The following is a 25,840-nucleotide window of genomic DNA, read 5'->3' on the forward strand; positions in this document are numbered from 1 at the left end:
ACTACAGGTACCCCCCGGCGTCCTACCGCAAGCAAAATAAATAGCATAACAAATTGACGCTTCACTGCAAATTAGCTACATGAGTTATTATATTGTCCACTCAGCCGCTGTCTAGCCGGCGGTTTTCTATGCTCACGGTTACCACAACAACCACAACAAGCACGTGAAATCTAATCCGGGCTATTACAACAACAACATCCCTATAACAGTTGGCAAAATCAAAAGCGTTGAGTTCTGTCTCACCTGCAGTGCACCTGTAGCTATCCGCCACTCCAGTTATGCATGTTCAAATTGTCCATCAGGTACGTTCTTGTATCCTCAGTGAGCCCATGTCTTTGGCTCTCCTCTGTATCGGTGAAACCCACCTCCCCTTGCCGCTCTCTCTCTCTCTCCTCTCTCAGTCACAAGCACATGCAGCGGAAACTCTTTTATTTAATTCATTACAACACCAGCCCGGTTAACTCTTTCGCAGATGGACGGCTGGTTTCTGCATGCACGGGGCTAATTGTGCACTGGGACATTTCTGAATGCTTGGTGTGCTCCTCCTCTCTTCTCTCTCTCTTCTCTCTCCCTCTCCCATCCCTCTGCCCCTCCTTTGAGCATCTACGCTTACAACATGTATGACTAGGGATCCCATTGCTGCATTTCCAACCCCCACTGTGCTTAAAATGGCTCAGTCACTTTAGGATATGTGCACTGTCTCCTCTGTGTTTTCTGCCATATGTTCTTTGCTCATTTAAAGATCATTTTCTATATGCACAGCCTGACCTTTGCAATGCGATATTCTCCATGACCATATAAGGGAGCGGTTGCCGTGGAAACTAAGGACTCCACCTGTCTGTCATTGGCCCCTCCTCCTCCCATTCACACTCTTACTATCCTATTGCACTTACATTACAGTGAGCTTTAAAGCCATAAATGAGGTATTCTCTTCAAATGTGGCATACAAAAAACTGAAAAATACTGAAAAATGTCATGGCTCTATATTAATTTAATATTTTAATTATTTAAATATATTATGCCAATTGTATGCCATTAAAAAGACTGACTCTCATTAAACCAGATGAGCATTCTGAGGCAAATCTCTCATTATTAGCTCTTAAGACTGAAAAAAAAGAAATTGTGAAAATGACCCTTACAATGTCATTATTTTCTACTGTTTTAACATTTAATTGTGGAGTGCAGTATTGTAGTAACATGCAATCAGTTTCCATTGTCTAGTGGAGTTCTCAAAAAGGCAATGAGATGCTGTAATTAGACATTTTTCCATAATTTGTTAACTTTGATACATAAAAGGTGCATTATGTAAAATTTCTGATGGAGGGTCCACCACCTACTATATGTGTCCATGAAGATGTTTTTACATATTTTTCTAGCAATAAAAGAAAACTCTAAGAGCACTTTTAAATGCAGGATGAAATGCTGTTACTGGAAATGTCTCATGGCATGGCATTAAACATCTATCGCCACTGAGTCAAGCAGGAAATGCTACTAGGACAGCTTATAGGTCTGATCTGCTCTCAGTAAGAATGCGTGGTTATCAAGACTTTAAAATCCTCTGTAACTGAATAAATGCAAGCAACATAAGTTTTTGGTTGGGATTGTTACACAGTGTATCTTAAATGCAATATGGTGGAATATTTTAGACAAAGTAATAACTTTATGGATACAAGCAGGTGACGGACCATGCCCCCAAATAGTTACACAGTGCACCTTTAAGTCTAATCATGTTGTCAACAGTATTTTCTTATAGTTCTTAAGTTATGACTAGTACATAGGCAGTGCCACAGTGACAGGACACACATGACTGGGACCCAGAGGAATCCTAATAACATGGCCCTAGAGACAGTCTAAGTGTCAGCCCTTCTGTATTTGTCTATTATCTGAATAAGTAGCTCTGCTCACACTAAGCTGCTTTCATACCACTCTTTTTAAAGCCTGATAACATGGAGTCACTGACCTTATCATCAAAGTATGTGGGTCTATCTCCAGAGACACACACTCAGTTCCTCAAGTATCAACATTTCCTTTAAATACTTTCTGACTGATGTATCAAAATGTCACTTTTATCATGGTTCATATGAGCTCAGTCTGTCGGCTTCAAACTCCATTTTTCAAAGTCACTTACCCTGGTTTGCCAAGTAGAACCAAACTGAGTCTTTTTAGAGTGATATCTGAAAGTTGGTTGTATATTTTGGGAACAAATGTGTTTCGAAGCAAAGCTGATTTTGCAAAGTGTCCTATAATGATGCTGAGGCTCTGTAGTTTTGGTCTCTGCTGACTGATCTAATCTAACTTTAAGTAGGAACAAGCTCTACACAGTGGAAAAGTCAGATTACAAATTCCACCTGAATTAGTTGGGATGAATATAAGAATAGGTATATAGCTGCTGTCCCTGGGGATGATCTGATAGACAGCAGATGGAGCATCATTCATGAAAATTCCCATGTCAAAGCTGAAGCAGCTCTCACTAAAATGAGATTTAGGGACCTGTAATTAGGCAAAAAAGTTCAGGTGGAATTCAAATAAAGGTTCTATTAAATGTTTGTGTTTTTTTATTTTTTTTATTTGTGGGTTTGGAACTGGTCCAGATTTTTCTCAGACTGGCTGATTTGACTGAAATATGTGGGTTACAGTTGTCCATTCATGTTTTACATGTCCATGAGATTGACAAACACAATTAATAAAGAAAAGGTACAAGGCTCCAAGCACGGGCCTTCAGAATGGTATTAATATGTAAGTTAAAAAAGACATATGCCTTTTTCTGGGTAAAAAGTAATAAACTATAACATAAATAAATGGCTTTACATTTTGTTCATTTTGTTTATCAACTGCAATATTACTCTAAATATCACATCATTTATATAAAACAGAAATATTTATTTGTCTTGGTTGATTTGGTCTAATTTCTTTGCCTTTTTATGTATGTAACAGTCTGGATTAGTTGGCATTGTGAAACAGGGAATCATTGTACATAATACTATGGGCACAATGGCATTATGGATTGAGGCAATACAGAATTCTAGGTTCAATTATGAAGTTAAATACCATATTTTCTCTCAAGCTAAACCAATAATTGCTCATTTCATGTACACTTAAGTAAGAAAACAATGTCACGAGTCTCTATGACAAAGGCCCAAAGGTGGTTTCACTGATTGCAGTTGAGTGAACATTAAAATGAAAAATGACAAACTGCTGATGTACAGTGGTAATTTGTCTAAACAGCCAGAGCATAATTGAAAGTTAATTACTCTTGCTTTGTGGTTTGCACCTGTTTGAAAGCATCTGAATTCATTATGTTACAGCACTGTGGTTTTCAGTCATGAATTTTTAATTGTAATAAATAGTCTCACATTCTCTCTAAATATATAGGAATGTCTAAAGAACTGTGTATTTATGTTAATATGCAAGTGATTAAGTTCAAATATATAAAAAATGTATTAAAATGGGGTTCAAACTAAGTGAGTGAGGGCAGTATGCTTCAGATAATCTGTGTTAAAGGGCCTATATTATGCTATTTTTTGATCTATGTTACAATGATGTTTCCTCAGTGTTTTATTTCATTCAGACATTTTTAACAAATAAATCCTGCATATTTAGATTCTTCTCTCAAAAAGAGAAAGCAATTAGAGTAGAAATTTGGCTTTATGTGTACAGAATCATAAATTTATTGTACATCCCAGATAAATAAATTTATTATTGTTTTTAATCATGAAATGTTCATTTGTGACCTACTATAACTTATACATTTGTGGGTCTTACTATGCATATAAAATTTTAGTATCTGTATCAGCAAATACGGGGCACACATATCGGCTCAAGACAAAAAAACAAAAACATCTATATTAGACCAGCCCTAACCTTTATGCCAAACTTTTCCTTACAGTTTTATTAAACACTGTATGTAGCCAAATAACTGGATGAAAGTAATTAATGAAGACTGAGCTAAATTGGTAGAATAAAAAATTGTTAAAGATCATTGTAAAAACATTATTTAAAATGTTGTATTTGCAGTCTTGAAAGAGAGGCAATAGGCCATGTACACAGCAGGACACTAGCAAGCTCACTGTGTTTAGAAGCTAACAGTCACTTTTATTAAAATCGTAAAACATAAAATAAACAATCTATTAAAATTCAAATTTATTAAAATAAAGCCTATCTTCAAATCAAATCAAATCAAATTGGAAAGGAAGTATTGTGGGGCGCTATTGTGTACAGAGCCAATTCAACATTATATAGTGATAAAAACCCAACTCAGCATGCAGCACACAGAACAAGCACCATACTGCGCTGTACCTGTTCTCTGGCCTCCCGTGCGGCGCGCTCTGATGACCTCATACTGCCGTGGGATGGGGAGGGCGAGGGGGGCGTGTGGTGAGGGCTATGGTGCTGCAGCTGCTGTTGTTGCTGCTGGTACTTGCTCTTGAGGTGGTCCATGAAGGCATCTCTTTTGCGCTCCATGTCAGCCTTGTGGAGGTTGGTGAGGGCCTCCAGGCTCTGCGCCGCCGTGACCGTGTGCCTGTGCTCTGACGTGTGCACCAGACCCACATTTGAGAACCTGCGTGCATTCCCCAGCGTGCGGTACTCTCGGGGGTACTCCAAGTCATCAGTGGAGATCATGTGACTGCCACCTCGCTCGGGATCTGAAGGAGGCACACAGGGACCCGGGGGAGAGGAGAAGAGTGGAGAAGATGCAGAAGTGAATAGGCATCCACACAATCATGCAGAGAATTACACAAAAACAGTCCCACACAGGTGCAGACCAATGGAGTGTGTGTGTTAGAAGGTGGAGGGGAGAAGGATGGGAGGAGGAGGGAGAGGGGGAGAGAGAGAGATGAGATATTAGACTGTTTGCCACCATAATCCAGGTATTTGGGAGAAGTATTGTTTCATTGTTCTGAAGGGAACAGAAAATAACTATAGTGAGTTTGCAATAGATCAAAGCAACAAGGCTTGCTAGACATATCCTTTTGTTATGCTTTCTTGTCATCTTAAGTCGGTTTCAGATTTGCTTTTGAAATATTTGAAGGTATGAGGAAAATTGAGACAATGTTGAGTAAGACGTCAGTCTGAAGGAGCCTGTGCTCTAATGACTCTTGCTCAGAGCCTTTCCTCTGCAGCACTAGACACAGTGTCACTCTCTGGACATGTTCTGACTTTGACATGTGCTTTCTGAGAGTTGCCCTTTAATCAGTTCAGAAACTGACAGAAAACACAGCCCGAGGTGGAAGACGTACAGGAGGGAGACAGTCAAGTGACGTTATGGGAACAAACCAAAAATATGAGGAAAAAAAAAAAAAAAAACAACATTGAGAAATGAAGAGGGCTTCATTGGCCCGCCGGTCAGTTACCTTGTTTAGGGAAACAGGCCCCGGCGTTGTTGGCTAGAAGAGAAAATGTCAGGTGTTAATATGAGTGTTTGTGCACCAAGTGCAGGCAAACACAGTGTGACAATCAGAAAGAGCTGTGTCTGAGCAGCAGCTCTTTCCCTGAATAACAATTAGTGAATGCATTAATATTATGCATCGTCACGTAATCAGCAGGTGACATACAGGAAGTGGTATCTATGAATGTTACACACAAAGCCTGTAGTGTGGTCACTGGTTCAATTATGTCAGAAATACAAGGAATGTGAAACCCAAGTTACAGCAAGCATAAACATTTTTTAAATACATTTTTACTTCTTGGCAACACAACAATGAAGGACAAAGCACTGGATCCAAACCAAACTCCTGAGCCACAAACAGAGTGGCAACACAGGGCAGAGCGGTGAGCAGTGTAATGAGCCCTAAATTGTACATCAGCATTTAATTTAGAGGAAAAACATGGCGTCTGAACAATCCACTTGCCCGACTATTAAAGTAGAAAAAGTGCTGAGTGTTTGGAGGAAGTAGTGCCATCTGTACATTAAAGCCTCATCAGCTCCATTAGGCCCAGCTGAGAAAGAGCGGCTCAGGGAGAGACCTCCGGGCAAGGGCGAGAGACAGACTCAAAATGAACTGACAAAATATATCTATAATAACACCATCACTCTCCATAAGATGCCCTTCATAACATAAGGCTCTCACAGTTACAATGCATTTTCAAACAATAACACTGGCAGCATCTCTCAAAGGGCTAAAGGCATGTTCAGGGGTTAATTAATCCTGTTTAATCCTAATTGTATTAATTTGATTGTGTTTAATCAAGGAATCAAGCTTAGACTGCCAATTGTTTAGTCAAGTTTAGTTTTTGTCCTGGTTTAGCCCAAGTTTAGACATTTTAGTTTGGTCATGGTTCTTTTAACTATTCTTTAATACATACATAAGTAATTAAATTATAATTACACATTATACAACACTATTATATTGTTTTTAATATACAATATATTGTGACATCCTTAGATGGTTAGGCCTGTCACAATAACAAAAAGTGTGATATATTGCTGAAGTAAAAATAGGAATGATAATACTGAAGGAATTATAATATTGAAACTAATTTATGATACTGACACAATAACCCTAAAGCAGATTTAAACCTCAGAAACTATTCTAAATGTGCAATATTGTTAAAAAATCATGAGCTGCAATAAATAAACAGAAGACTTTAGTATTAGTTTGCGTCTGTAATGAGTCATAGAAGTTATTAATCCAAAGTTTATATGGTTTAAATCTTATTATATAGCCAAAAATTACCACAAAGAAAAATAGTTCAAAGAAAATGTGCACATGATAATTACTAACCTCAAAAACATATTGTTCCAGCATATGTATATTGAACAATAACTCAATATAGTAATTATTGTGACAGGCCTACCTACAATTAGTCAGAAATAGTCCTTAAAGCCAAACATAGAGTACAGTGAGGCTGTGTGTAGCATAATATCCCTCTTTTGAGCTGATCTGCTGTTTCACTGTTGACCTAACATCAAGCCTGATATGAAGTGCTGAAACCAAACTAGGGTGAGGTGGAATGAACTGACCTCTATGCTAACAACATTAGCATTGAGCTGTCAGCGTTAGCCGTCCATTCTCTGGCCCCATCACAGACTTCTCACATGTCCACTTTACACTTCATTAGACTGCAGCTTATTGTAAATGAGCTACCAGGCGCCTGACTCAAGAGCCCTATTACAAATCATGGGAAAGCTGGGCCTATGTACAAAGGCCTATTACTGGGACTTTGTAGTCACAACCAAAGCATGCCTCCAGACAGGAATAAAGCTGCAAAGTTGTCTTCATCTAAAACAGTGCAAGTTAATGGACCAAAAGACACGCTGTAGCTGTGTGGGTTTATCAAGCCTGAAAGGAGCAAATCCATAAAAGTGTCTAGGGTCGCTATGGACCAGGTTTTGATGTGGCAGTATCTTGTAGCATCTGCTCCCTCATTTCTACTTTTCCTTCTATCAGTATTTATTAAGATGCACTATGCAACTTTATGGTAGGGGGTGCACCACCTGCTTGTCTCAATGGAGATGTTATTCCTTAGCCTGGAATGTTTCACAGTCTGGCGTTAAACTTGCTTATCCTACATTAATTCAGTTGTAGAGGCTCAGGTTACAGGTACAGTACGGTATTGGTAAAAAAAAAAATCCCCTTGAAAATGTGTATTCTTACTGTAAGCGGGAGTGGGGCCATATCTCCACAAACCTGATCTGTAACTTGGTCTGGTATTGTCATCTACTTTTCTCCATAAAGTTACATAAAATTAATTCACATTAATATTCTTATATTTTCTTGTTTTGTATAGGCCTATTTAGCTTTTAAGCAAATGTTTTATCCTTTTTCGGATGTTGCCATTGACTTAATTCACGATTAGCTTGTAACATTGTCTCCTGCCAAATCAATCTTCCATAAATCAAATCTAAAAAAAATATAAAAATAAACAAGAAAAGTGACATAGTGCATATTTAAAGGCGCACTATCTAATGGTGTGTTCGATTATCCATTCGACTCAGAGGTCCAAGGACGTTGCCTAGTGAGAATGACACTCCCATTTGATGGCGCAACTCGGAAGAACTCAGAGGAGATGGAGCAAGGTTTCTGAGATAGAGTCCAAGCTGGCTGTGCCCAGGGTCACTTTTAAGTATGAACTGTTTTCATTGTGACTTGTATTACTGCAATACCTTACTGCATCTGTATCACTGTGGGTGTGGTAGTCAGTGTTGTGGTAAGGCCAATATTGAACAAAGACATGTTTTAGAGCGTTGCTAAATGTCTCTAGGGTTGCCAACAGAAGATAAACAGCTTTCCGGTTGGCGTCCATGTTTTTCTTCAAGTTGGACACGCGTGACCGGAACGGGACGGCTAGCGAATTAGCTATGTCCATTCATATAGTTCAATAATTGCAAGACAGACTATACTGTTGACAATTTTAAGTTTAAAAAAGCATTAACAAAAACAGGTTTTGGTATTAGACCAGACAAACACAAACTAGAAAGAGGTGTCCTGCCTAATAATAGAGGATGTGATGGCCCCAAGAGACTGCAATAATCTCAAATAGGATCTTTGGGGTTTGAGCTGCACTGCTAAGATAGGGCCACAATGGGGCACAGGGTGGCCAAAGATAAACCAACATAAGGCATATAAGAAAAATGACTTCAAATAAACCAGGAACACTGCACATAAATAATTAACAAGCTAAACAAGCTTCTTAGAAAAAGTAATCACTGCATACTAATTAAACAGGGCAGTCCCAAAGGAGCGTAACAGGAAAAATGCAATACAGTCTTAAGTTGTTCTGTTTATTCCATCTGGTTCGGAAATGTTTTGTGAGCAATTTTGTATATTTAATTTGCATACAATGTGAAACTGGTTGCAGCTCATGAGCAACAACAGGCTACCTTGGCAAACAGGACCAAAAAAGATCTCTGTGCTAATTCAAAATAACACAAGATGGTTATGTTCTTTCTTTTCACAGCCTCCCACGGGATTGGATTGGCTACTCAACAGGAGAAAAATATGCTCTTCGTATTATGATTTAGGGCTAAAAATAAAGAGGGTGAGAGTTGAAGAGGTAGAGGTGGTCCGTATGGTTGTTGTGAAAAATCTGTCTCAAATAACAAAAAATTTAGAAACAGCCTCATTTTGAAATAGTGGAAATCAAAAAGGGGATAATGTAGACCTAGCTAAATCACTGGACTTTCATGTTTCAACACCTGAGTTTGAAGTTACTTGCTCAAGGCTGTAAGCAACTGTCCACCTACTAAGCCTCACAGGGTCACTGATAAACTGTTGAAGGGGTTTAAAATACATCTGCCACCGTGTTACTAAAATGACAGAAAACAAAAGGGGGCAATCTCCAAACAGGCAATACATAAAAGATACAAACCCAGGATACGGTTGTGGTGAGGCAAGAGGCTCTACTCTGTTAACTCCTCTGTCACTGAATTGAATAATTTAGAAAAACTGAAACTGTAACTTTCTCTACAAACATAAAAGCACATCATGTAAGTGTCTCATATGAATGTAACAACAGCTTTTTGACAAATTGCAGCGAGCTGAATGAAAGAAAACCTGATTAAAATCAGCAATAGAAATATCAAGATTTTCAGCTGCCTTTTTTATGTTGGATAATCAATATATAATCTACACCCAGGCACAAAAGAAAAGCATTATTCTGTCATTTGGAGATGCATTTTCGAGGTTGAGAGTTGACAGAATTAAATGTTTCTTTTACGATGGTGTTTTACCTAGATGACTGAGGGATTACACACACTTCTACTTTCATAATCCTTTTTCTAAATTACATTTTACCAACTTAGTATTTTTTTTACTAGAGCTTATTGGTCGATTTTGAGTTAGTTTATTAGCACAAGCCAGTAATAGAGTAACTGGCGAGGGCTACTGTTCTCCGCCCATTTCTTCTTCTCTATTATTATTTTTCCTTGTATACGATGGTGATTTTGAGGGCCTAAACGTTGATGAAAAGTGAGACTGATATTGCGATAATGGCAAAAGTGACCAGACCATAGACTGTATATATAAATGGACATAGCTAACGCACTAGCCGCCATGTTCCAAATAGGAAGCTCACAAGTGGGCTCTTCCAGCTCCTTCTGACAGTGGCTCCAACTGACTTACATTGAAACTGCTGCTGTGAGCCTCGTCATTTTGGTCTTAAAATGTTCATATTAACCTGCTCTACATGATCCTAGTGTTTTGTTTAGCTTTTTTTGGTTATGTTGACCGTCAAAAAAATCCTATTCATAATATAGAGAATGACTCCAAAATCTCCCCTGTAACTGCTTCATTTCAGTGGTGCTGACCACTATAGACGACATCACACTCGCTTAGTCCACTTTTTTATACAGTCTATGGACCAGTCACAACAGCGCTGCCTAGAAGTGGACACCTATGGGACTGGAGACAAGCAAAATTTGGCGTAGGCAAACGAAATTCGGAACAGTGATAGTGAACAATAAGACAAGACAAAAGTTGAATTCCATATACCCATCTGATGAACAGGAAGTCGGCCATGTTGAATAAAAAATGTATAACTGTTTTGACTGCGTGTTTGTAAAACGCCACTAGTCCCTGTTTTTAGTTAAAATGAGCTCACATTTGGCACATCGCATAGGTTCACAAAAAAAAACAAAAAAAAGGATTACATTCTATGCATGACATTTTCCATGGTTGGCCAGAAGGGGCGCAAAATGAATTTTTTTTTTTTTTTTAAATCTAATACGCACATGCTTAGTCCAATAATGCTGAAATTTGAATCACTAATGTGTGATCTCCTGAGTACACTGTAGCACCCCCTACCATAGACATGAAACTTCAGCATTATCGGACATGGGGATTAAATTCAATGAATGACTACAAGCAAAAAATATATATTACGGACATGGGCATTTTCCACGATTGATCAGCAGGGGTGCAAAGATAAAAAAAAAAATAATAATAATATTTAAAGGTGCACTGTGTAATTTTTCTGATGCAGGATCTGTGGGCCTGGGTAGTTTTTGGGAGGGGACAATAGCATGCCCGGTGGTTATGTGGGAGGGGCGTGCACACCAGAGCGAGGGCCATCATCACCACGGGCGGGTTTACTTTGTATTATTATTTTATAATATATTTTTCATGATTAATTCAGTAAATAAAACACAGTCTACCAGGAAACTCAGACTAAATATGCAGTTTGTGTGTTAAACATGTGTGAATGAAAGAAAACACAACTCCAGGTATGTTTTTGATGAGGAAACGACATTATAACATAGATATATATTTAAAAAAAAAACTGTGTAATACATGCCCTTTAAGCCCACTGTTTAAAATAAAAAATAAAAAAATTCAATCTTTAGCATTATGTGATTGACTTACTGAATTATACTCACTGCCTCTCTCTCTTCCAAGTGCTTCTAGCTTTAAACTTGTTTCCTGGCATGTCTTTTAAAAATCACTCAATAAAATGTTACAGAGACTTCCTGTTGTCACGGTGATGGTTTGAGGAGGGAGGCGGCCTCTTCCCTCTGGTTCACAGTCTAATTTACTGCAGCGTGGTGGGGCTGCTGGGGCCTATGGGCTGTGACAGTGCAGGGTGGCTGAATATTAACCAGAGGAGAGAAAGGAAAGAGGTAGAATCAGGTGAAAACAACACACAGTAAATTCAGCTTGTCGTCAAGGGCAACAACCACAGGTGGATTTTACACAGCCCAGTGGCAGCACTTAAAGCGCAGGGCTCAAGAGAGGAATGACATTATTTATTACAAAGAATATTGATTAAAAGTGCCAGAAGGCCTGTCACGCTAACACATTTTGAAGCACGATGTATTGTAAAGAGCTATAATACGATAAACGATAATGTTGAAGCTACTTTATGCCACTGACACAATAACAATAAAGCAAGATAATCTCAGTAAACCATTTTTAAATAAACAGTATCATTAAAAGGCCTGAACTACAACAAATAAATAACAGAATGAACCAATAATTAGCCATAGAAGTCAATCTAGGATCTAATTATTCAATCCTCTGCAACTCAAATCTTATTGTATTACAATAAAAATACCCCATATCTCCCCACTTAAACAAAAATAAAAAATAAAAATTGTGTACAGGATAAGTATTGAGTCCCAAAATATATTGTTCCAGCTTTCATAGATTGAGCAATAAGTTGATGTAGTAATTATCATGACAGGTCAGTTTGATTGCTCAAATCCTGCAGGCATTGTAGTACCCAGTTACATTACTCAGTTACATTTACGTTTTAAAGAAATTGTATTTTTAAGAGTACTTATCTTGTGGAATACTTTTAGTCCTACTTGAGTAACAGTATCTTGAAGTAACAGTACTCTTATTTGACTAAAAGTTTTGGCTACTCTTCCCACACTGAGTAAGTCTACATGACTAAAGCTTTGTGTTGACTATTTTTTTTAAAGATTAAAAACGGTTAAATAATGCAAAGTGCATTATTTGTCCATCATATTGCATTAACTTCAAATTATGCTAGTCAATCACATGTTATGTTGCAGTTACTCTTTAACTTACTCTTATCAAATACTTTTTTTACTCTTACTTGAATAATTTATTGGACTGGTTTGTACTTCTACTTGAGTAATATTATTTTGACGTAGGGTTACTCTCTACCTGCAGGTAACACATTTTATACAGTTTAGATCAACAAGCAGGCTCTGCCATTTTACATTTTTTGATCTTCCTCTTGACAGAATATGACAGAAACTTCAGAGCTCAGGATTAAACACAAATCGAGGGTTAAAAACGTATTGCATATGCAGCAACACATCTCAAATGTCTTCAGTGATGTATTTGTAAAAACAATGCAAAAAAGTGAACTGAAATTTCCATTGGTTTAGCATAAGGCTGACTGAAAATTTTATATATGTATATGTATGTATGTATATATATATATATATATATATATATATATATATATATATATATATATATATATATATATATATATATATATATATATATATATATATATATATAATAAAAATAATAATAAATTAAGCACAGTGGATTATTCTTCAAACCATGTCTTTCAACTATGGGAGCTGAAACTCAACAAGACTCCCCACAGATCAGCTCATATCCACCAACGCATTGAAGTTCTGGTTGTAACAAATGCCCCACAGAGTCCCATGCAAAATGAGAAATAAAACTATAAATGTAGACACCAACTTTTAAAGATACTACTACATAGACAGTATAGAATGCCACCAGAAAAGGGAAATTTATATCAGGTGCATATAGCAGCACGCTCTGTTTCCATGGCTTCATATTACTCTTACAGCAATCTCGACTTTTCTTGCTATCTACTTGAAAAAGACAAGCCTGCAGGTACCACGTATAACCCAGCAGGCGGCATACTTCACTTTTTCCCCATTAAGGAAATCGGAGTGAGGACCCAGCACTGGTGAGATAGAAAGAGAGAGTTAAAATGGGTGAAATTGACAATGGGGTGACCAGCAGGAGCAATGAGAGGTCAGGTAAGGCCAGGTAAGGACTTGCTAAAACAATGACAAGGCTGCCGAATGCTTTAACAGTATATCGGGGAACTTTTTAAATGAGATGCTATTGCTTTGCCTGGAATGCTCCACAGTGTGGCATTAAACTTATCAATCTCAATTATTCATTTACAGGTGTTTATATAGTTAAATACTATACATTCTTACTGTGAGGGTGCTTGCAGACTCAACCTGTAACTTTGCGGGGTGAAGTTGTCTTATGATTAATACTACGAACGCACTGATCCAGCTTTTTCAGTTCCGATACTGATTTTGATACCTTTAAGTGTCTGTTTCCTTTAAACTAATCTAAAATAAGATAAAACTGGTCCAAATGTGTCATGTAGCTATCTCTCAAGTAACTACAGCAACAACTTTGTGCATATAAAAGTTCAAACAATATGAGACTTTCTAGGTCAACTATGACCAGTAAGTCTCCATATTAATTTAGATATACAACAAGGATATCAGATGAACCAATATTTGGAAGCCAATATCTGATTTCAGTCCCTTAAAGGTGCACTATGTTACTTGTACTGGTCGCCTGTCACCTGTCTGCCTCCATAGAGATAAATTAATTAAATGCCATACCGTCAAACATTCCTGGCAAAGCTGTAACATCACCATGGAGACAAGCAGGTGGCAGGTGACCAGAAATGTTACTAAGAAGACAATTTCAATTTACTGTTGCTAGTAAACTGACAGCAACATTTTTTTTTTTTTTTTTTTCAGTTTCTAGCCCCAAGCCTTTTTCCTTGGTAAGAGATGAAAAATTGCAGCCATATTTACAGCAGAGCCACAGATCCAGAAAACACCTGTTAATACACAGAGGGGCTCATTCATCCAAACAATTATTGCAAACAACAATTCTGTATCTCTAGGGTTCTACATGAGACAGCAAGTCAACATGTGTGTAATAGGGAAAAAGCAGGCATAATAAGTGCACTCAGAGAAAATAGACCTCCACCAAGGCATTATTACAGGCAGACATTACTGACAATGCAGATCACATGTTTTTCACTGTTGTTCTCTGTCATTCAAGAACACATATTATGCAAAACACTTCTCTTACTCTGTTTTTAAGAATATAAACCATCACCATCATGACAGCAAAGGGAGCTACAGTGCCTAAATGACTATTTTGAACATTCAAAATCGTTTCTAGAAATAGATTAAGCTCTACAATTTGCCTTATCTGAACAATTAGTCTCAAATGAACAAGATTGTGAACTGTAATATAAAAGCTATGTAATGACTGATATTAAGGCTTTTGAGCAATTGGGGATTTGAAAAACAAAATCTAAAAACTCTGTGCAAAATTTGACACATTTAAGCTGGTATAGCAAGCGTCAAAGGCAAAGTTTGAATACCTTCTTGGGCATTCAGCTTCAAAGACTCATGCACATATTACATACATTTACATATAGTGCAACCTGTACAAAACCAGCTACTTTTCACCTTCCATTTTAATCTTTAAGAATCTCTAGCCGTGAATTAACAGCAGCTGAGTCGCGATGAGGCCTTTTAATTACAACCACATTTGGCACAGACCTGGTGTTAAGAGGGTACTGATGCCACAGCCCATTGCATCAGTGTTAATGCTCTGTGAAGTGGCTAATGTAAAATGGAGAGAGGCCAGAGGTGGTATAGAAGAGAGAGGATATAGGAATATAGGGAGAGGCAGAGGAGGTGAGGCGTTCTGCAGAGGGGGACTTCAAAGTGCTGACAGCAGCGCGTGGACCTCTGATCTCTACAGGGAGCAGTCACAGTACGATTCACAGGTGCAAATATGAAAATGTGCATGACCTAAAAACAGGCATTAAAGACCAACTGCATGCCATAAATATTATCATGTTAAACTGCGTGTATCGAGTAGTTTCCAAATTGTTGTACTTTGTTTTAAAGGGCATATATTACACCAAATGGATTCTTGTGAGATTTAAGCCATGTTATAATGCTGTTACCTCATCAAAACATCAAAAACGTTTCATTCACACATGTTTAATCCTTTACTATTAGTCTATCTACATCTCCAAAGATTAAAATGCTCTCTTCCACTTTGTGATGCCATGTAGTGGTGGTTTTCAGCTGCTGTTACTTTTAGTTCAATAGAGATGAACAATTCCAGGGCTGATATAATCCAAATGATTCTAGTGAAGGTGTATGGAGTTTAAAAACACAGTGGAACACTTCCTGTATCACAACACAACATCACAAGGTGAAAGAGAGTGTTTTCTGTTTGAGAGAAGAACTCCTAACTTAAACATGCAGGGTTTGTGTGTTAAAAAAGTGTGAATGAAAATAAACATAACTCCAGGTATGTTTTTGATGAGGCCCTTTAAATGTGCATTATAACATTGAGGGTGGAGTCTCTACCACCTGCTTGTCTCCATGGAGTTACTGCTTCGTCCAGAATATCCCACAATAAGGCCTTAACATCTTTCGAAGATTCTAGGGAGAGCAAAAACATTTCCATGGAGACAAGCAGGTGGCCAACTCTCAAACAGAAAGGTTACACCCCACACCTCACCCCTTTATTATTGTTTAGATATAAAGCAGTTTTTTCCATGTATGGGATCAGTATTTTACTACAAAGATTATGACAGCTAACAGGGACATATATTAATTGCAATACCATTTGGAAGTTAAATCGTATCATCTGGTCTGGTGAGGCTGTGTTGTCATTAGTCATAGTGGAGCTGTAAACTTAAGTGGTCTATGACAAAGACTTCAGGATGATACAGGACTGCAGGCCTGACTCATCTCCGCTCAGGCATCTGCTGCTGTCTCCACAAATGCCGGAGATATACTTGGCTCCAGTACAAAGTTATAAAGGGTCTTTTACCAGAGAACAAAACAACTCAGTCCAGGATAAACATTAGTAGAGACGCAGATGTTTATGTTGGATTCTGTACAGCTATTGATAATTGGAAATATCTCCTGGATTAAGATCTGACGTGACAAAATGATGAGACAGTCAAGTTACATTTTACACTGGTTAGTCAGAATAACACCTCAGAAAGTGAAGATTTTTTTAAATAAGTTAAGTGAGATTGTAAATTAATTTTGTTTTCACTGGGGGTTAGTTAATTTATTTAAAGGTGCACTGTGTAACTTTTCTTTTTTTTCTATGCTTTTCTTAATGGAGATTTTATTGCTTAGTCTGGAATGTATGTCTTAAACCTTTTTATCTCCATGGCTGTCTCTATTGAGATGAACTGAAAAAAGTGAAATGTCAAACTGTGGAACATTCTATCTAAGCAAACCAATAACTTCTCTATGGAAACAAGCAGGTGACGTAACAGAAAAGTTATGCATTGCACCTTTAAACATGCCAATATGAAGATTAGTTTTCTTGTCTGAAGAGGTAAATAATAAAGTAGTTTGGGATGTTCTAACATGAAAGCAACAACAAATGAATTGTGTATTTAATTAATCTTGTAAGGCTGTAGGAGCTATGTGCGCCTGGTGCTTTTAAACTAATGGCCGTAGATTCAGCCGTGCACCGCTGAGCCAGAGCAAAGTGATGAAACGTATAACCAAATAAAATGACTAAATTTACCTTTGGGAACATCTCCACCAGACCAGACCTAATAAAACAAATGACTGCCTCAAATAATAAGTTATGTAACAAAACCACAACCTAAATAATAGACATGACGTGAGAGAGGGTATAAAACAAAAGTTGAATTTGTTTTTTTTATTTTAAATGTTATATGCCTTAAAGGGCCCATATTATGCTATTTTCTGATCTATGTTACAATGTTGTTTCATTACCAAATATACTTGGAGTTGTGTTTTGTTTTATTCACACATGTTTAACTCAAAAACTCTGCATATTTAGGCTGATTTCTTCACAGAAATCACACTGTTCCACCTTGTGATGTCATGTAGTAATGCAGGATAAACTCTGTACACCTTCACTAGAAAATATTTGGGTAAATTTAGACCTAGAAAAAATTATCTGTTAACTTGAAAACTACCGCTTCATGACATCACAAGGTGGAATAGAGCATTTTGAGCTTTGGAGATACAGACAGACTAATAATAAAGGGTTACTCAAACGTGTGAATGAAACAAATCATAACTCCAGGCATGTTTTTGAGGAGGTAACAGCATTCTAACTAATAGTATAGGTAATTTAAAACCAGAAAGAGATAAGATTAAAAGCTTCAGTACAATTTAAATAATCTGGAGTGTAAACATATACCTGTGAAAGTAAAGGTCAAATGCATTATTAAAGACAGTAGTTAAAATGCAACTCTTTCACTGACAGACAGGGGGAGACATAGCTATTTTGATCCTAAACGCAGCCAGAGGGGAGCTTAGGTGGAGGTCGCAGATGACAGAGAAAGTCCCTTGATATTGGTCATGGTGTGAACAGCAAATATCTCTGGTTTAATGAGTTATGATCTGTCCCGTGTGCCTTTAGTTATAAGAAGCCAGAATGTAGGACTGCAACAATAATTTTCGTCAGCGATCATTTTTTCTATTAGTTTCTATTAGCTTTAAACAACTATTTCCATTGATACTTTGTAGCTGATGTCATCCACATTCCCTGGGGTTGTGAAGCTAACGACTGAAATTGAAAGCACTACTCTGTTCCTCAAGTTAGACTTTAATCTGAGCTTTATTTACCACAATCTGACCACGAAGAACTTACTTAGCTGCTATTACAAAAGGTGAGTTGATGTGTGCTGTCCTTCACATGTGCTGTTTAAATCCATTTAGTCATTTTATTGAGTTTTCAGACAATGTTAACTTTTTTTTTGTCTGTATTTGCTTATGTGTGCATTGTGCCACCATGGTAAATGCTGAACATTCTGCCACAGAGTTACATGTAGAAGACCTCCAGCATCACTGCGAAGTAACAGTTGTTCATGGAAACTTTTCAAATACATAAGGTTGAAATATGGTGATTGAAGGCCTCTAAATAGAGAATATTTATGGACAAAGTGTATTTCATTGAGATTTTCATTTATTAATGCTACTTTGTTATTTAAAAAAAAAAAAATAATAATAATAATAAAATATTTGAATCTGTTTTAAAGTGATTTTTTTGTAGTTAACTAGTCACAAATCGTTTATTCATCATTGCAGCCCTAGCTACAGGCATATCGCATAAAAAAAAAAATAATAATAGAGATTCTACTAAACGTACAAAATGTTTCTAAAGCAATGAATACAACATGGCGGAGAGGGCGAGGGCACAAACTGAAGACTTAAAAAGGCTCCTCAATCAGAGCTGATTCACTGTGAGTTTGCATATTCATGAGAAGAGCTGGGTTATTATGGAGGAGAGGGCACAGCCAGAGCCAAACAGCAGTGGAGGAGGCTATACAGTCAATGTACGCAAGAACATCTCTGCTTCAACCATAGCCTTAAATAGCATGAAATACATCTCATCTTTAACTGAAATACTGGATTGAATAATGGGATTGTATTAAATTAACTCCAATTATGGGAGGGCTACTTCAGTGAAAAACCTGGGAGATGATCTGCTAAACCTGGGCCTTAATATTACCTAATTCGCTCTCCTCTAATTTATTATAATGAGCCAGTGTAGGCCACCTGGTCTCACGGCACTAACCACAGTAGCTTTCTGTCACCTTACAATCTGGTATTGTAAAATTTTATTGCAAGTGCCAGATATTCAGACTTTTGTTTTGTTTTTCTAATTTTTGGTTTCTTTATAACACAACCCCTCCCTGTACTTCTTTTGACGTACTCCTTTATTATCAAGATCTTATTCTTATTCTGTAAAGCACTTTGGATTACTTTGTGTATGAATTGTGATATACAAATAAACCTGCATTGTCCTTGCCTTACCACTGGCATAAAGAGAATACTGGTTCGTCACACACTGCAGTTAGATTTTTACCTGACAGCAGACCGTACAGTTTATCCATCAACCATCCAATTTTGGGACAATCCAATTAGATGTAATGATATCCAAATCTGTCAATAAGATATTTTCACAATATGTTATAATGTGATGGCCCCTGGCATTACTGTGAGACTTCTGACGATAAAATATCACAATATTTTAGATACTGTTACAGCCCTAGAGTCAATTACAGACACTAATTTGTAGCCCGTGTCTCAAATGCAAACGGCATCTCCTCTTGAAAATCCTCAAAGCATTCACAATGAAATATCGTCTCTGACCTCAGAGCCGCTGAAATCTGTGTGGTCTTTCTATTTTTCTAGCCTTTTTACTCATAAGCTGCCATGTTTGTTTTTACACAAACCATATGAAACCATATGTTTCTGTGAGTGATAATACACCTGTCAATAATGTCCATCTAAACTCATGGAGGCTGATTAAGGAAGTTTTATTTCATGAAAAAAAACAAAAAAAAAAAACACAACATAATAAGAATTAACCAAGTTACAGGTCTCATCTGTGGAGAGGCAACCCGATCACAGTCAGAATGCCTGTTTTTCTAGATATTTTTGAGCTATAAAACCACCTGTAATAAAAGATACAGCTGTTCAATGTCACACTGTTGAACATTTCAGCAGTGACATATTCATAGAAATATGAATATGTCACTTAAAAGTTACACAGTGTGCCTTTAGGAAGAGAAGTTGCATAACAATCAAAAGCGCTGTATTGCTCTGTTGGCATTTGGTTTATTAAGTTTTGCTCAGGGGTCAAAGCTTCTCTCTCTCCCCACTCAAACAGACTGACAGCATAGGGCCCATTGTTACCCTTTAGACACGCTGCTGGTAAAAACACTGTCAAAACCAGATGAAGCACTTACTTTAGTTACAAGCTAAGACATGACCATTAGCGTTAGTGGTGTCACAATACTGAAATTGCAAACTCGATTTTGGATAGGAATTCATGTTTAAAGGTGTACTATCTAACTTTACTGGTGGAGGGTCTATCAAACGCTTCTCTCTGTGGAGATGTCGTTGCTCAGCCTGGAAAGTTAAACAATATGACATTGAACAGCTCTACCTTACATTTATTAAATTACAGGTTGTTTTATAGCTCAAAAATACCTCAATGCACCTCTCCACAGATCTGACCTGTAACTTGGTCTGAATTGGTCTCCGTGCAAACAGGTTTAATACCATACTGTGAAACATTCCAGACAAAGCAATAACATCTCCATGAAGAAAACTATTTGCTGGACCCTCCCCCAGAAAAGTTACACAATGTACCTTTAATTATACTATTAGAATACTGCAGAAAATATCCTACAGACTCAGTTATCGGCATTTTAAAACTGATTTGTTATACACTGCATAGTTGCAAAGTTAGCAGTGTTGCTTGGTTATTTGGTGCAACAATTAAGCACCAACTAATGCTCTTGTATAGAGTTTATTGCAGTTATATCATTACACAGCGCAAAAAGCTTACACCTAATTTACAGCTAAGTGTTAAGGATCTAATGACCGTATCAGTGGATGTAATTTGCAGTAAATCTTGCCACTGTTCCAGGTTAAATAAAGAGGAGCAGAGTAACAGCCGAGGTACTTCTTTAAAATGACTGGAGTCTGCTGTCTCTGCTCCCTGCGGACTTAGTACAGCATTATTTAGCATTAGCATTAGCACGTTAGCACAAAGTCATTGTCATTCTCTAGACAGGCTGGTCTAACGAGCGCTCTCCCCAAGGATCACACATCTGTTGTCACATCAACAAAGCTTCGGCTCCGCTTATCAATCAAAGTGGTGAATGGCAACACGCACTCTAAGGCATCCATCACATCTGTCTGATAAATGATATATTCAAACTGTTGAAGGGAGCTATGAGGATTCACCCTAAAAAATGTGATTTCAAAACAAATTTGTCTCTAAAGAAAATGAAAAGATGGACAATGTGCATACGATAAATACTGAGCCGAAAATACATATTATTCACTCAAACTTTTCACAAGTACCACCAAAGTACATATTTGACCTTCTGGGTAGGATCTGGATCTAAACCAAACTATTCCAGGTCTAAATCATAGACCATATAATGGATATAGCTAATTTCTAATAGGTAGTGAACATGGGCATGCTTACAGCTCCATCAACTTCAGTTCAGCTCTCTGTAACTGCTGCTGTAAGGCTCCTCATTTTGGTCTTAAAATCTTTGTATTAACCCACTCTACATGATCCTTATATCACTATTTTGCCCATGAATCAATTCCTAATATGGACCTTTCTCCAAATTTGGCCCTGTAACTGCTAGCTGCTGTGAGCTTCACTTGACCAGAGCCGTACACTATGGGTGACGTCACACTCCCAAGTACAGTGTAACTCTACTGATGAAATGTCTGCTACCTGCTTGTGTCAAAGGGTGCGAGGACATTCGGGTAATCCCACTAATTGTACTTGCAATATGATTGCTGTGTTTTTTGTTTGATTTAATATTATTGCATGAACTATAATGCTTTACAAAAATATACTGTGTGCAGCAGAGGATATGGGACTAATTAGTCACGCCCCTAACCAAACTCCAGACTGTTTTTATTGGGTACTGCCATAAGAGCCTGGAATATAAAAATGCCCGGATTTGACGCTCAGGAGGAACAGAAACAGGAAGTAAAAATGTTCTGGAAACTGGCACAAGAGGAGCAGAGGACACGGAGGACGAACAAGCCATGGAGATACAAGGCACTGATTGACACAGACAACGCACACTGACAGATAAGTGAAGGGACTTTTGCATTGCCCTCCATGTGGGCCTACTGTCTGTGTATGTGGTGCCAACTACTAGTTCTACTTCTTCGTTCACAGCGTTACCTGCAACAGGTGGAGTATGGCGTGACTAGTTCGGAGGATCAGCGGTGAGCGGTTGCGAGGAGGCCAAACACTTGTTATATAGAGCTAAGTAAAAAAGAGACGTCCGTAGCCTGCTTGCCTACTGTGGGGGAATAATCTTCATTGCAGTGTGGTCGCATGTGTGTGTGTGTGTGTGTGTGTGTGTGTGGTGGGTGGGTGTGTGTGTGGGTGAGTGTGTGATTTGTTCTTCCCCACCTCTGTTGCAGAGGCCGGAGCGGACTCAACTACTGCAGAGCTGGTCGGGTGCATTGGAAGTGGGGCAGGCCAAGACGAAAGGGACTTCCACCTTCCGGCCGCCCCCCAACCCATGGAAAAGGACCCCACTGGGAGGGCCATTGAATTGTTTTTTTAGGAGGCACAAGTACGTTACCGGAAGGATCCACTGGCGACCTTGAGGGAACGTACCTTACGATTTGGGCTTGTTTTAATAGAACTTTTTATATCAAAAATCAATAGCTGATCCGCGTAATGGAACTTTTTATATCCAAAATCATTCACTGATTTGTTTTAGTAGAACTTCTTTTATCCAAAACCATTCCCTGACTCGTTTTAGTAAAACCTTGTTTTAGATTTAAAAATTCATCATAATAAAAATGCTAAAATTCACTGTCTCCATTCTTGAAAGTGGAAAAATACTGGTGATCTGAACCTGCTCGGTGACACTTGGTGACTCCATGGTGATATGTTTATCAAGCATTTATTTTCTTATTTTGTTTCTTATCCTCAAAAAACATGGAAAAACATGCATTCCTAAAGTGAGCACAGTCGATTTTCCGCAGCTCATACCTGTAGCTTGGTCATGTAGAGTCACTTGTGAGTTTTCAAGGAGATAAACAAAGCAATTCTACCTACATGGAGACAAACAGGTAGCAAACCATCCACTGAAAAAGTTACATATTTCAACTTTAAAGGTCCTGTATTACACAAAATGAATTCTTGTGAGCTTTAAGTCATCTTCTCATTTTTCATTCACACATGTTTGACTAATCCTGGTTTATTAGTCTGTCTGAATAAGAGTGTTGTCTGTTTGAGAGAAGAACTCAGCCTAAATATGCAAGATTTGTGCGTTAAATGTGTATGAATGAAACAAAACACTCCATGTATATTTTTGATTAGGAAACAATATTATAGCATAGCATTAAAAATGCTCAATTAACAAAAACACTGACAGTGGGAGAGGAAAGACCACTTTAACATTCATTACCTAGTAGCAAAAGGTCACTGAGGTTTAACTGATGAGCACAAATGGGGCTAAGGCTTAAGACTAAAACTGCCAGAAGCAAGACTTTTTTAATTTAAACCTAAAGCGAAGTCCTTCTCCACATTCAATTCACACACACAGAAGAAGCTGTGCTCAAATGATAACAGCTATTCTCGAGAGCAGACCCGTAAGTGCTGATTTTCTTCGAATGATTAGAATAACGGGAGACATGTTGCTTTTCTACTGAAATTTCCTTGACAGTTTAATTGGAATGCAACTGCAAGACATTTTCTTTAATTATAGGCACACAAGGAAAAGAAATACCACTCTGGAGATGAATGTGAAATAAAAGGAATCAATCAAAACAAGCCTGTCGTTAGCTGTCAGTGCATGCCCGTCGCTTAGCAACAGGTCAGCTGATTGAGAAAGTCGGTGTCATGCAGAGCTCATCTGGTCCTTAATAACAACGCCTTGGATTGGTATAGATATTCCAAGTACTTTACATTAAATTATTGAGTTAGTGACACACAAGGCTGTCAGTCTACGCAACCATCCTCTGCAAACGCCACCAATCACTCACTCATGCAACATTCATACAAAAGAAAGGTGGATCCAGTGTCTTGCCCAAGCACACAAAAACAGAATACACTGCTAATTTGGTGGGTAAATGTACTATATACTGTCACCCTATACAAAAATAATAACTTTTGTAGAGAGCATGATAACCTTTGCCATCAAAGGTTATAATGCTCTCTACAAAAGTTATTATTACTAACCCCAGAGGCCAGATAACAAGGACTGAGCAGGCAGTGTCTTTGGTACAGCAGTGCATTTTGCCAATCAACAGTATTATGACCATACAAAAAATTTCAAACTTGAAAGAAAAAGGCTCAATATCAATACTTTAATGATAATAAAAAAATTAATTAAAAAAACTGGAAAATGTAGATGTTTCAAATTCTTGTTTTTCAGCATTAGCATCTGCTCACCTACAATCCATTTAATTTTTTTTAGTACTAATTAGTAAACAACCCCTCCAGCAGAGTAAGCACACAGGTGAAACATGTGTATTACAACAGTAGTTACAGCAGTGACAGATGTGGTGCAGGGGCCAGTGCAGATTACAGGCTGTTGAGGTGTTGAACACTGTTCTGTTGTTATGAGGCAGATCGGCATGTGTCATAGCCACACTGCAAACCCTCCCTGTCAGCTGGCATCAGAGCATCGCCATGACAACCAGCCCAACAGAGGCAGGTGGTCCTCACGGCTGCTACCAACACACCACAGTTTGCAGGAGTTACACTTTGTGTTCGGAGAAGTTTAGAGTTAGTATGACTGAGGAAACTTGACATGCATCATACCGGGATGAAGAATATGGTGCGAACTTGAAAAGTAAAAAAAAAAAAAAGAAGATACTAGTTTTCAGCCCAAATCTGCAACAATATCAATACTGAATCCAAGGTGTGATGGGCAAATGGCTGGAAGGGCATCAGGTTTAAAGCCCAGTAAAGTCAGTTTTATTTGTTATGAAGTTCCCTGATTTGTAAATGGAGAAGCTAAACTTAAAATAATCTCAAAATGGAAACATAATATAAATAATAATAAAATATGGGGCAATGTTGTAACTAGTTAATCATAAGGACAGGAAAAAAAAAAAAAAAAAAAGAAAAAATAAAAAAAGAAGAAAATTATTAATTACACAAATTCTCACCTATATATAGTATTTTAGTTAACTATATATTACTATGTACAAAATCATAACTAGAATACACAATAGAAAATCACAGAAGAATGCATATTTTCAATTCAGAAAGCATTGCAATAGTTTATGTTGAAAGCCAAAAAGCAACTATTTTATGAGACCCAGATCAAAGGTGAATGACAAAGTGCGTTGTCTTATAGAAGAAAGCTTGTCATGACTCCTCTGATCTCTCTGAGTGAGGTGGGAGATGAGCGGCACACAGCAGTCCCTAGTGGGGTGTTAGAGTAATTGCTTGTTTCACTGTCCCCCCGGAGACTACCACAAAGAGGGCTACACGCAGAGGAGCAGGGTCGGGGAGCGCAGACAGGAGAGCAGCACCAGGCTCACATCTTCAATCATATTCTGTTTGAGGTTTGAAATGGAATGAACAGCGCAGTGCAGCCTATAACATAATTACGCTCCTACTTCAGTCTCACGTGTCAACAACAATAAAGTCACAGCGATCATTTATGGAGCTAAATGTGTGGAATGTATTCACAATCAATAGTAATGCCCCTCGCATGTCAACAACCACATGAAAAACAGCAGAAACGGATACAGGAATCCAATGTATTCAGAAATGGAGGACTCAAAGGAGGTACTCAAATTACAGAAAATGTCTTAGTTAATCTGAAAATAAATAAATGGGCTACTATTACTGGCACT

At 37.8% G+C, this 25,840-nt stretch overlaps 1 protein-coding gene across 1 annotated transcript in view; it reads right to left on the reverse strand.

The window, feature by feature from the left end:
* srcin1a (SRC kinase signaling inhibitor 1a) overlaps window positions 1-25,840 on the reverse strand; it is a 120,037-nt gene that overhangs the window by 53,112 nt on the left and 41,085 nt on the right. Inside the window, exons 2-3 of the mRNA XM_055152720.1 lie at window positions 5,352-5,384; window positions 4,297-4,643 (exon numbers count right to left, since the gene is read on the reverse strand). Of these exons, the coding sequence (XP_055008695.1) occupies window positions 4,297-4,643; window positions 5,352-5,384 (380 nt within the window). The remainder of the gene's footprint in view (window positions 1-4,296; window positions 4,644-5,351; window positions 5,385-25,840) is intronic.

This window comes from Boleophthalmus pectinirostris, unplaced genomic scaffold (assembly GCF_026225935.1).
Source record: "Boleophthalmus pectinirostris isolate CB_2022bp ecotype Guang Dong unplaced genomic scaffold, ASM2622593v1 HiC_scaffold_17, whole genome shotgun sequence".
Classification (NCBI taxonomy): domain Eukaryota; kingdom Metazoa; phylum Chordata; class Actinopteri; order Gobiiformes; family Gobiidae; genus Boleophthalmus; species Boleophthalmus pectinirostris.